General features: G+C 40.0%; 1 protein-coding gene across 3 annotated transcripts in view; it reads left to right on the forward strand.

Annotated features, from left to right (window-relative positions):
- AKAP11 (A-kinase anchoring protein 11) overlaps positions 1 to 12827 on the forward strand; it is a 1036012-nt gene that overhangs the window by 352050 nt on the left and 671135 nt on the right. For 2 of the 3 annotated variants that reach the window (XM_044071705.1, XM_044071703.1), the window contains exon 5: positions 689 to 823. In XM_044071705.1, coding sequence (XP_043927640.1) covers positions 689 to 823 — 135 coding nt within the window. The remainder of the gene's footprint in view (positions 1 to 688; positions 824 to 12827) is intronic. The other variant, XM_044071704.1, reaches the window with a different exon arrangement.

Genomic DNA, 12827 nt, shown 5'->3' on the forward strand with positions numbered 1-12827 from the left:
ATAAAAATGCTGAACAGAAAGGGCCCTAGTGTGGATCTTTGGGGAAAAGCCTGCAGTTGTGTTAAGGAATGGAGAGAAGGTTTATCTAATTTTTCAAGCCCTTTTGCAGAGTTGTCTACAAATACTCAAACACTGGCATTCAGTCTTTTTTATGTCACAAAGGTATTCATCAGAGTTGTCTGTACTAGATAATGCTGCACTTTTTGTTACTGTAGTTCTAATAACTGAACTTTTTTGGCCCACACATATTAAGACCTGAGCAGCAAACATTGGTAGTATATTTATTAGATAAAGGTAGTGATGAGGATGTTGTATTGGGTACTCATTTGGGACTTTTGATTAGAGTGACTCAGTAACACTATAGTTTGGTGTTCTTTTGTGTGACACCTAGGACATTCCATGGTCTCTCACTACTGCAGCTCACATTTTGCAAAAATGTTACATGCTGAACCTCCACAGACATGTATTTATTTGCAGGTTGTTCAGAGATAAGAAAGTTGTACCATATAATATTGTATTCATTCCTGCATTATAAGGTTTTGACCTATATGCCTATGTTATTAATGATATAGTTATAAGTAATATACACAGACTTATCCAACAGTGACTTCACTAAGAATTCTGACCTAATTTAATTTAACTACGGGAGGTTGAAATGGTAATTGTGCTTTTGTTTTATTTTCCTCAGGGTCTTGTTGCTGTGTCTGCAGAACTCTTAGAACTTCTGGATTCTCTGCAGGTTTACACTGTTAAAGATAATGAAGTTATTTTCCTTAGGACAATAAAAAGTGTCACAGAATCCATGGAACAGGTAAAACATGAGGTAATAAAAGAAGTGGTGATCATTGTACAGTCATGAAAGCTTCCCATGTCCTCCTTTGTTTCTGTTAATGCACTCTAAAATGTTCTAGAGTAGCACTCTAAAATGTTCTAGAGTAGCACTTACTTTTAGTGTACAGGTTAGTAGTAGAATGTGAGTAAATCTAATTAGAACACAACAAAGCAGCAGTTGTGCGCACGCACGTGTGTGTATGTTTTGCATTGCAGTATGCATTCATATGGTAAATAGCTACTACAGTTATTAGAGGTGTCAGTTATGCAGTAGCACACTTGCCTTTGGTCCTGGAAGACTAAAAGGCTGTAAGATGTCCTTCAAGGATGCATCTGCAGTCTTAACAAATGGGTTGTCCTGTCGTCAGGCAGCCCTTCGGTTGGCCGGATTCCAAAGTCTGGGTCTGGCTTCGGCTGGTGTCGCACTTCACCCGACCTCATTGCGGCAGTTCTTCGGGTATAAAGGCATCAGCCGACGCCATTTTCCTCAGTCTTTCTTGCCGCGTGGCGCCCGAAGCAGAAGCTGTTCGCAAGTGCCGGTCGGTCAGATCCAGAGATTACTACTACCGAATACTACTTCGAAGACTTCTATAAAGCTAAGTACCCCGTTGGGGACTCTTTCTTGCCTCAGCCGATGTCAGAGAAAGTTAATAACTGTTTATCTTGTGGGAAACAAATACCTCATAAAGATTTCCACTCCTATTGCATACATTGTTTAGGCCCAGACCACGACGTAGCAGCTTGTCTAGCCTGTGCTTCTTTTAACCGGCGGACGCTTAAACGTCGCTCGGACTTTGCTGAACAGATTTTCGGCTCCGTTTTTGCCTACATTATGCCGTCGGATCCTCCGACTATGCAAATAACCAAAAAACGCAAAGAAAAGGACCGACACTCGCGGTCCGCGGTTTCGGCCGAAACCGCGGTTAAGCAACCCGCGAGTGTCTCGGTTTCGGCCAAAACCGAGCAAGCGGTTCTTTCTTCTGCCGATAACGTGCCTTCTACCGAGGCCTCTTCTACCCTGGTAGAAACGGCTTCTGAAATCCAACCTTCTGTTGCGATTTCACAGGAATTATCAGACACCATTCCCCTTGATATTTCTACCCCTGTACGTGGAGCTGCTAGGCCTCCTCCAGCTATGTCTATTAAGGCCTTTGCAAGGGCTAAAGCTGCCAAAGCTTCAAAACCTGGGCCTGCCAAGCCCCCCTCTCACAGGCCCAGCACCAGCTCCCATATGCTTTCTTTGGCAGAGGATCTCATCTCTTTAATTCGTGGATCCCAGCCTCATCAAGACAGGGCCTCTCTCCCTCCTCCAGAAAAGAGGCCTAGAGCAGAGCCCCCTGAGCCAGTAGCCACAGATGATTCCTCTGATGACTCAGAACATACAGACCCTCCTGAGGCTTCTTACTCTCCTTACGAAGACTCTGATGCTGAGGAGTCCATCCCTTCAGCCTCTCCTCCAGAGGAATTTTCCTTTGGGGAAACCTTGCATGCTATGAGGGAACAATTTCAGTGGCAGGGCCAAGATTTCTCAGACTCTAGGAAAAGGCTTAGGACTTTTCTACACTTGCCACAACATAGGCCTTTAGCTATACCTCCAGTTCTATCTGTTGTTGATGATGCATTTAATGATGCTTGCACTACTCCTGATACTTTACCTCCGGCTCCTGCTAAGCCCGATAGGTACTACAGGGTCCCGGACAGTCATCACCACTTATATAAGGCCCCTTTTGCAGATCCAGAGACTATCTCCCAGGGCCCTAAAGCTGTAGCAGCTGCTACTTCTAAAAACCCCCTTCCCTCTGAAAGGGATTCCAGGTCCTTAGAGAGATGGGGTAAAAAAGTTTACACCTCTGCTACTTTGTCAGCTAGAGCTTTGAACTGCCAATTTCATATGATTCAATATCAAGAGTTTATGCTTGACCAGTTGACTAAAAAACTGTCCCCTGAAGAATCTATAGATAAAAAGTATGTTCAAGAAATGTTACATAACATACAGCAGGTTAGTAACCATTCTTTAAAATGTGGCTATAATGCACTGGAGGCTTCCTTTAGATCAGCCATGACTGGCACGGTTATCAGGAGGCATGCATGGTTGAAAGAACAGGCATTACCAGACCATGTCAAATCTAAGCTTTTGGATGCACCTATGGACAAGGTCAATTTATTTGGTGCCCCCCGCACAGCAGGTACTAAAAAAGATGGAAGAGAAAGCGAAATCTGTACAAACAGTAAAAGATTTCCTACAAGTTCAACCTCCAAGGTTTAGCAGGAACTGGCCCTCCAAGAATTGGTCCTTTCCAGACTCCTCTAAGACACAAAGAGGCAGGAATAGGCGCTCTAGAGGCAGAAACCAATCCAGGGGTGCCTACAGGGGTCGCCAGTGGCAGGGTAATAACCAACGAGGCACGGATACAGCCACCACCACTACAACAACTCAATCACAGTGACTTGGTGGTGGCACCGCCTACCAGGGAACAACTGGAAGCACCCTTAGGCGGAAAGCTAACATTATTTTCAAAAAACTGGCACTGCATTACAAGAGGAAAATGGATTTTGCAGACTATAGACAAAGGTTACAGGTTCCATTTCCATACACTACCCGGAAGGAGAGGAATGCCAAACCTACCACCTTCTCAAAGGGCAGAAGCTCTAAAACAATCTCAATTACTAAAAATGCGAGCTGTGGAAAAGGTACCATTTATGGAGCAAGGGAAGGGATTTTACTCCAGGCTCTTCCTGGTACCAAGGAAAGAAAACAAATGGAGGCCTATTCTAGACCTGTCCGCTTTAAACACATTCCTCATTGTTCCAAAATTCAAAATGCTGACCCTACAGCAGCTTCTTCCCATGCTGGGCAAGGAGTCTTGGCTGGTAACTCTAGATCTCAAGGAGGCATACCTGCACGTCCCCATAAGACCAATTTGCAGAAGATACCTCAGATTTCTTGCAGGATCAGAGCATTATCAATTCTCAGCATTGCCCTTTGGCTTATCTACTGCGCCCAGAGTGTTCACAAAATGCCTGGCATCAGTAATCGCTCATTGCAGACTTCAGGGAATTCAAATCTATCCCTACCTGGACGACTGCCTGATACAAGCGGACAACAAAACAAATTAACAGAAGACTTACAAAGAGTCATCTACCTGCTACAAGCCCTGGGATATACAGTCAATACAAAAAAGTCAAGGCTGATTCCATCCCAAATAATAACCTTTCTGGGTGCAGAGCTGGACACATCAAAACAAATGACATTTCTAACTGCAGAAAAGAAAGAGCAACTTCCTCTCTACTTCTTGGCATTAACAAAGCACAGCCATCTAACTGCAAGAAAATTGCTACAAGCTATAGGCTTCATGGCATCCTGCATAATTCTGGTCCCTCATGCCAGGCTTCATATGAGAAAGCTACAGTGGTACCTAAAAAATTTGTGGTCTCAGCTCAAGCACAGCCTAGAAACCAAAATTCCAATGATCCCATGCCTGAAACAAGAGTTCTTATGGTGGGCTCAGGACTGTCAATCAAACACAGGACTGCCCTTCTGCAAAAGTCAACCAAGACAGACTGTCACGACAGATGCCTCAGACCTCGGTTGGGGGGCACACATGATGGACAAGTGCATTCAAGGCCTATTGACCCAAGACCAGCTGCATCTGCACATAAATCTAAAAGAAATGATGGCAGTAAAATTGGCAATCCAGGCATTCAGACCTCTTCTCCAAGAAGGCCAGTTGATGATAAGGACAGACAACACCACAGTTATGTGGTACATCAACAAACAGGGAGGCACACACTCATACCCCCTATGCCAGCTGGCACTGGACCTATGGGATGTGGCTCTGAGCTACAACATTCAGTTACAGGCAATTTATGTACCAGGGAAGGAAAACATTCTAGCAGACATATTAAGCAGAACTACAACAGATGCCCACGAATGGATGCTGCATCCGGACATTTTCAAAACCATCACAAGAAAATGGGGATTACCACAAATAGACTTGTTTGCATCCCCATGCAATCACCAGTTGAAGAAATTCTGCACAAGGACTTACCACCCACTTGCTTGGAAGGTGGACTCCCTATCCTTCAGTTGGAAAAACCTGACAGCATACGCATTCCCACCACTTCCTTTGATGCACAAGGTGCTTCTCAAGATCAAAGAGGAACGTCCGAGGATCATCCTGATAGCCCCAGACTGGCCAAGACAACATTGGTATCCACTGCTGAGGAGCATGTCCCGGGAACAAATATGGAAACTGCCCTGATCCCATTACTGCTGACACAGAACAACTACAACATACTGCATCCAAACCTAAAAACTCTGCAGCTAACTGCCTGGAACATTACATAACAGCAATTAACCCAGATTTATCCCAAAGGGTTAAAGACATAATCCTGGAGGCTCGTAGACCTTCAACAAGAAAGAATTATGCAGCAAAATGGAAAAGATATCTCATCTGGAGTACTGTAAAGGGGCAAGATGTGACACTGGTGAACATAGCCAACATCCTGGAGTACTTGGCGGAGCTCTTCCATACAGGCCTGTCCTATTCCTCCATCAAGATACATGCATCAGCTATTTCAGCAGAATATAGCTTGAATCCTCCTGTCTTCTTGCATCCTCTGCTCAGACAGTTTCTGAGGGGAATTAAAAATGTAAAACCTCCCAGGAAACCTCCATTGCCAGCATGGGACTTGAACTTTGTGCTAGAAAAGCTGACTCTACCTCCTTTCGAGCCAGCAGCTACAGCAGAAATGCAATACTTATCCTGGAAGACTGCTTTCCTGCTGGCAATAACTTCAGCAAGAAGGGTCTCTGAACTACAGGCATTAATGGCAGTACAACCCTTCCTGATCTTCCATCAAGATAGAGTGTCCTTGAGAACAAATCCTACATTCATGCCTAAGGTGGTATCCAGAGTCTCTTTAAATCAGGCTATCCACCTTCCTACATTCTTCCCCAATCCACAGAACAGGGGAGAAAAGCTCTTGCATACCTTGGATGTACACAGACAATTACGCTACTACCTGGACAGGACAAAAAACAATAGAAAAACTGACCAGCTTCTGGTAGCTTATGCAACAGGAAAGGAAGGAAAACCAATTTCTAAACAAACAATCTCCAAATGGATAGGAAATTGCATTAGATTTTGTTACTCCTACCATGGAAAGAAAACTCCAGAGAACATCAGGCCTCACTCCACAAGGGCCACAGCCACTACCACAGCTTTCTTACGAGTGGCTACCAAGGACATTATAGAGGCTGCTACTTGGACCTCCGTGCATACATTTGCCAAGCATTATAACTTACCTCTATACTCTAGATCCCGTGCTGGTTTTGCCACTGCTGTTTTGCAAGGGATCTTGACTACACCATAATCTATTCTCATTTCCTCCTCCCCTAGTTTAGCTATGGTATTCTACCCATTTGTTAAGACTGCAGATGCATCCTTGAAGGACATAGTACAGTTTTGTACCTACCATAAATGTAGATGTCCGAGAGGAATGCATCTGCAGTCAGGATTACCCACCCTCCTTCCCCTCTGAGGTACTCCTAGGGTACTTACCAATCTTCAGCTAGCTTGGGGGGGATCTATTATGGTGTATTTGTTTGTATATATGTACATACATGTTTATTTTGTGTGTTTGCTCTCTACTATTTGGAAACTTTGGCATTTATCCAAATTTAGCCAACAAAGAGGGCTCCTGGCATCTGGGGCAAGAAACACTGAGGAAAATGGCGTCGGCTGATGCCTTTATACCCGAAGAACTGCCGCAATGACGTCGGGTGAAGTGCGACACCAGCCGAAGCCAGACCCAGACTTTGGAATCCGGCCGACCGAAGGGCTGCCTGACGACAGGACAACCCATTTGTTAAGACTGCAGATGCATTCCTCTCGGACATCTACATTTATGGTAGGTACAAAACTGTACTTTCTTTCCAGGTGGATTGCTGACACACTAGTGCAGCATCATGGGGGGGTGTTGAGAAGTTAAACTGAGGTCTCATTTGCTTGAGTTGGTGGGAAATCAGGTGAATGTACAGGATTCCATGGCACCTATTAAAAAGAGTAGGAGTACTTTATTTATATACAGAAATAACTCATTTACAGATATTTACAATTGCACAAATATATAGGTATACAAATCAGTTTACACATTTGTACTAAATTTTCAGTCCTGTTAGACCCCCACTCCTTTTTCCATAACCGCTGTCTGATTTTACTTAATAATGTTGTTAAAATCCACTTACTGTTAAACATAATTTCATTTATTCTTTCATTCCATATAACCCGTGTAACATAAAATAACTTTTCTTTTAAGATATTCTGTACTTCTACTCTTTAATATCTGTATTTAATCGTATCCATGTTTATTTTATCCACTTCCTTTATATCTTCAAAAAAATATTCTTTACGTAGTTTTCCCCATAACTTCTTTGATCTCTTACATTTCCAAAACACATATTCTGTAGTTTCTTCCTGACAATGTAAACATGTTCTATTACTTTTCTTGTAATATGGCATATTCCCGTTTACTGGCAATTTATCCATTTCCAGTCTCCACAACAAATCTTGACATTCTACTTCGTGACTATGCCATTTGGTCCTTATTTTTAATAGCTTTAATTTTTTTTCATCTGTTAGATTTTTCCCATGGTTTTACATAGTAATGTTTTAGCATTAAATTCTTATAACTTACTTTTCTGGCTTTCTGTTTGTCATCATTTTTATTTTCCACAAAAATATTTTTTCTTAGCAATATTTTATTTCCTCATTTATGCACTTTTCTCTTTTACTCTTTCTTTATCATACCCCAAAATGTATTATACTTAACATTTATACAGTTTTACAACTAATCTCATCTTTTTCATTTATCCACTTTAACACTTTGTACAAATTTAATGAAGCACCATATACTACTGGGTTAATTAACCCAAAACCTCCATTTTATTCACATAAAGAACTCCTCTTTTTACCTGTTTTAATCTATAAATCCATACAAATGAAAAAAAGTATCTGCAGTAATTCCTTTTCAAATACTGTTGGCAATATAAATTAGTACTGAATTTATCAAATAAACATTTTTTCTGAACGATAATTTATATGTTCTCCCGAAAAGACAGATTTGTTTTATTTCTTCTGTTGTCTTGCAAAAAATGTATTTGCTTATATAACAGTTCTTGCATTTTTTCTTGATTTCTTTCATATAATTTTTTCTTTGTCAGAGTACTTTTGGTCATTATGTTTCTTCCAATGCATCTTTGTATGTTCTTTTATATTTTACTTTCTATACTTCATGAAAAGAGGAAGGCCTAAGACAAGGTTTATGGATGTGGTGAGAGAAGACATGCAGATGGTTGCTGTGACAGAGCAAGATGCAGAGGACAGGAAGAAATGGAAACAGATGATCCTCTGTGGCGACCCCTAACGGGAACAGCCAAAAGATGAAGATGATATGTGTGTGTGTATTTGGTTCCATAAATATCATCCATCATTCAGGCCAGTTTTTATTAAATGTTCTCATAGTAATATGATCTTTTTCTAACTGTATTACTATTCTTGTTCCGTCTTCATTCTGTGCTTTCTCATTTATCCTTTTTATTCCTTTGTCTGTTTTTATATATTCCTTATTTCCTTTATCTATAACCATATTGCAAGATTCTAGTAACCACAGGAAATGCTGTAAATAATACAAATGCCGAAACTCCACAGCAGTGCAGAAAAGAAAGCCAGTAAAGGTCCATACACCTATAGGCAAAGACAAAGCCAAGCCAATATGGTATAAAGTTTAATACAAAATATCCACACCAAATAAGCGCTTTCAATTCACCCACGGAAACTTCATCAGAATGGTGTATTGTCACAAACAATCTGTTAAAATAATCAAAACCTGAATGTGAGTGGCTGTAAGTTAATTGCACAACATTTGAAAATTTAAAGAACCATCACAGAAACTTGTACACTCTTGTTTAACATATATACACACACATATGCACAACACAGTTTGGTAAAAATATTTACAAATATTTTCAAATGTTATTTACAAAATTGTATAGAATCTCCTAAACATGACAACAAAGATGTTATAAAATGTTTGCTTGCGTTTGAGCAAGTTCCCTGACAATGTAATAGCAGGTTCTGTTTTATGTAATGAAATTGTAAAAATTTTAAATGAATGTGGGTTGGCTATTATGTGTTTGTTAATTAATGACAATGAGAAAACAATAAGAAATGTTTAGGAATTTTACACCATAAAATACCAGATTTAAATGCACAGATTCAAAAAGATTTGCTTTTTACTGTGAATGAATACAAGAGTAAATATGTAAGTACTTTTTGTGAGGTAGAAAAGTTGTGGTTAAAAATAAGAAAAAGAAGGAATCTAAACTATTAAGAGTTGAGAAAGAATATGCTGAAAACAAGAGCATACACTATGTTCTTACCTAAAGCGAACACTTATTCAAGTGAGTTAAATACTGTGCAAGGTACTAACAGGGACGATTGGAGGGGGTTGTTGAAGGCACTGAGGGACAGGCAGGTATCCCTTTAGAGAGACCTCCTTTGAGGAGATCCCCCAGAATTCAGAATTTAGACACTCGTCCTTATGCACAGGCAACATGCAATTGGCAGCCACACTGGAAACACAAAGGGAAGGGGAACAAGAAGAAATGGAATTAGGTCATACTAGTATGCCTCTTAGTTCAGGTTGTAACACCATTACGAAAAGTAATGGTTGTGTGTATTCATTTACCAACTTTCATGTTTTTGATTATGCTGGTTTACCTTTGGAAGAGTCTCATTTCAAGTTATTTCAAAAAGGCTTTACCTTTATCTCTGCTTGGAAAAGAGAAATTGACTGAGACTTTACTTGACACAAAGCTATTCATTAGGAATTTAAATTTGAAAGAACTTTACAAAGACCATGATATTTCACCTCCCTTTCAGACCCTGGATACTAAGACTGTGGTTTCCAGGAGGAGTACGTTTAACCCACCCCTGAACCCAGTGTTGTCCAGTTTTGTTGTTTTAGTTGAGAATGAGTTGAAACATCTTTTCAAATCTAAAAGATGGTCATATGACAACTTAAGTCAGGCAGAAAGGGATGTTTTATATATGTTATGTCACAACAAGGAGCTAAGGATTATGAAGCCAGACAAATTGGGTGGGGTGGAGTGGTGCTAAAGACGCATTGGAGCTATATGGGGAAAATGTTAGATATCTTAACCGAAGAAGGTAGATATTGTCAGGTCTCTAGGAATGAGATCGAAATAGCATGCAAAAGGATAGATATTATTTTGGAAGATAATCTCTTGCAAGGTATGATTGATACAAAATTGTACAATTTCCTACGAGTAAAAAGACCGGTAATCCTTGGAATCCCCAAGGTCCATAAGAACTTGCAGAACCCCCCACTGAGGCCAGTTGTAGCATGAGCTGGCTCAAAAACACAACCCTTGGCCATGTTTATTGACTACACCAACACATCTTAATATATTCTTGGGATTTCCTGACTAAGTTAGAGCAGGTTTCCTTAGATGCCAGCTATATTTTCATGACCATAGATGTTAAAGATATTTTCTCAGTTATACCCCACCAAACAGGCTTAATCTGGTTTGAAGAAGTTTTGCCTGAGTTGGATTTTTTGAATGGCAATGACTTTAGGCTGATTTTGTAAAACATGGAACTTATTTTGGACAACAAGTTTATCTATTTCAGGGTGAATATTATAAACAACTGGATGGGGTAGCAACGGGCGCAGCATGCTCCTCAATTTTCTCTAATTTGGTACTCCTTTATCGGGAGACTCATTTTGTCTTTATCAGTGATTTTTTTCAAAAAATATTTGTGCACATTACCGTTATTTGGATGATATTTTTGTGTTGTGGGATAGTACATCTGAGTCGACATCAATTTTTATGCAATTTCTACACTCCACTACCAGTTTCCTGTCCTTTACCAGTTCAGTTGACACTGAATCCATTGCATACCTAGATGTACTTATTTCTAAAGATAGAGAAAAAAGTGAATATGTGTCTCAAATACACAGAAAAGAATACTTTTCAAATTCGTACGTACATTTCAAAAGTAACCACTCCCTCCCCCCAAAAAAGAATATTGTGAAGGGTCAAATGGTGAGGGCAGCCAGGATGACTTCTAATGAACAGGTTCTGAATAAGGAATTAGAATTTATTGAGAACTTATTTTTGGCTCGAAATTATCCCAAACTTCTTATTGATAACATCAAGAAGGAAATTATGGATGGTTTGGGATTTAAATATTACCCCTTGATTAGGGGTAAGCCTATTGCCAGCAATATTACTGCTGTAACAGTAGACATTCAGGAGACTTTGGAAATAGAGGTAATACAAAATTGTTATCCTTTAGGCAAAGGAACCTCTGGAACCATGGATATATACTGTGTGTTAGGATATAACCAAGATTCTTTACGAATCAAAGAAATTATTCTTAAGTTCTGGAATATGTTTGCCTTGATGCCCAACACTCAGTTTTTCAATATTCCTTTAAGGTTAGTTATAGGAGAGGTGCCAACTTTAAGAACTTGTTTGAGAACGCATCATGAGTTAATAACTTCACACTGCACAAAAAATAAGGGTACTTTCAGATGTGGTAGTTGTGCACAGTGTTGGATGGTGGTCAATAACAGTGAGTTATTTTTACCAAGCTTGGATAAGTTTATTCCTACTGATGGACACCACAATTATGCCTCTAAAAGAATAGTATACATGGCATAGTGTACCATCTGTTATGTATTCTATATAGGCAAGAGTGAGAGATGTCTTAGACAGAGAATATATGAACACTTATAGTATCTAAATAGGGGGCAAAGACACCAATGCCCTGTACAGTTATCATTTAGTTTGTCCCTCAGCCAAATTTTAATTCCGAGTGATGGAGCAAGTTCAGATTCCAGAAAGGGGTGGTGATTGGGAAACCAGGTTGGAATATCAAGAGGTGATATGGCAAATGTCTTTTGTTGCCTGTGTAAACCCTGGTTTAAATGACCACCTTTCTATAGTTCCTGCCTTGAAACTGAAAGCAAATATTTTATAACGTCTTTGTTGCCATGTTTAGGAGATTCTATACACTTTTGTAAATAATATTTGTGTGCATGTATTTTTGTAAATATTTTTACCAAATTGTGTTGTGCATGTGTGTGTGTATATAAGTTAAACAAGAGTATACAAGTTTCTGTGATGTTTCTTTAAATTTTCAAATGTTGTGTAATTAACTTACAGCCACTCACATTCAGGTTTTGATTATTTTAACAGTTTGTTTGTGACAATGCACCATTCTGATGAAGCTTCCGTGGGTGAAGCAAAAACACTTATTTGGTGTGGATGTTTTGTATTAAACTTTATACCATATTGATTTGGCTTGGCTTTGTCGTTGCCTACAGGTATATGGCCTTTACTGGTTTTCTTTTCTGCATTGCTGTGGAGTTGTGGTATATTGGAAGATTGTCAGAAAATCCTGTTTCAACTGCCTCCCCTTTTCCTATAACTAAACCTTCTGATACCAGTGAATTGAGTTGTTTTTTCGGTTGGAAACTGTTGGACTGTACTGGTCTATTTTGTGTATTGGTTCGGTCGAGGTGTCATGGATTCCCGTGATGAGTTACCATCAATGTTCTCCCCCGTCAGAAGGGATGAAGTGCACAAACTAACACAAGTTAACGCGACTCATATAAGTAATGAGTCAGTCGGAAAGGTGTAATGATGGTTTGACCCATCCCTTGACGTCACCTCAGTCTGCCACAGGAAGTACTGGTATCGGAAGTATTCCCAACGGCCAAGGTACAGGTGGCATTGCTATAGTTGGTGTAAACGGACCCTCTTATAGGATTATTGCTGACCAGGAGAGAGAGCACTATAACAGAGTGGAGACACAGTCAACAGAAGGCAACAATTCGGAGGACGATTATACACTATCGAGAGCCAAACCCAAGTGAACTGTACCAAAAAAGACATATTCTGT

This window comes from Protopterus annectens, chromosome 5.part0 (assembly GCF_019279795.1).
Source record: "Protopterus annectens isolate FY-2018-M chromosome 5.part0, PAN1.0, whole genome shotgun sequence".
Taxonomy (NCBI): Eukaryota; Metazoa; Chordata; order Ceratodontiformes; family Protopteridae; genus Protopterus; species Protopterus annectens.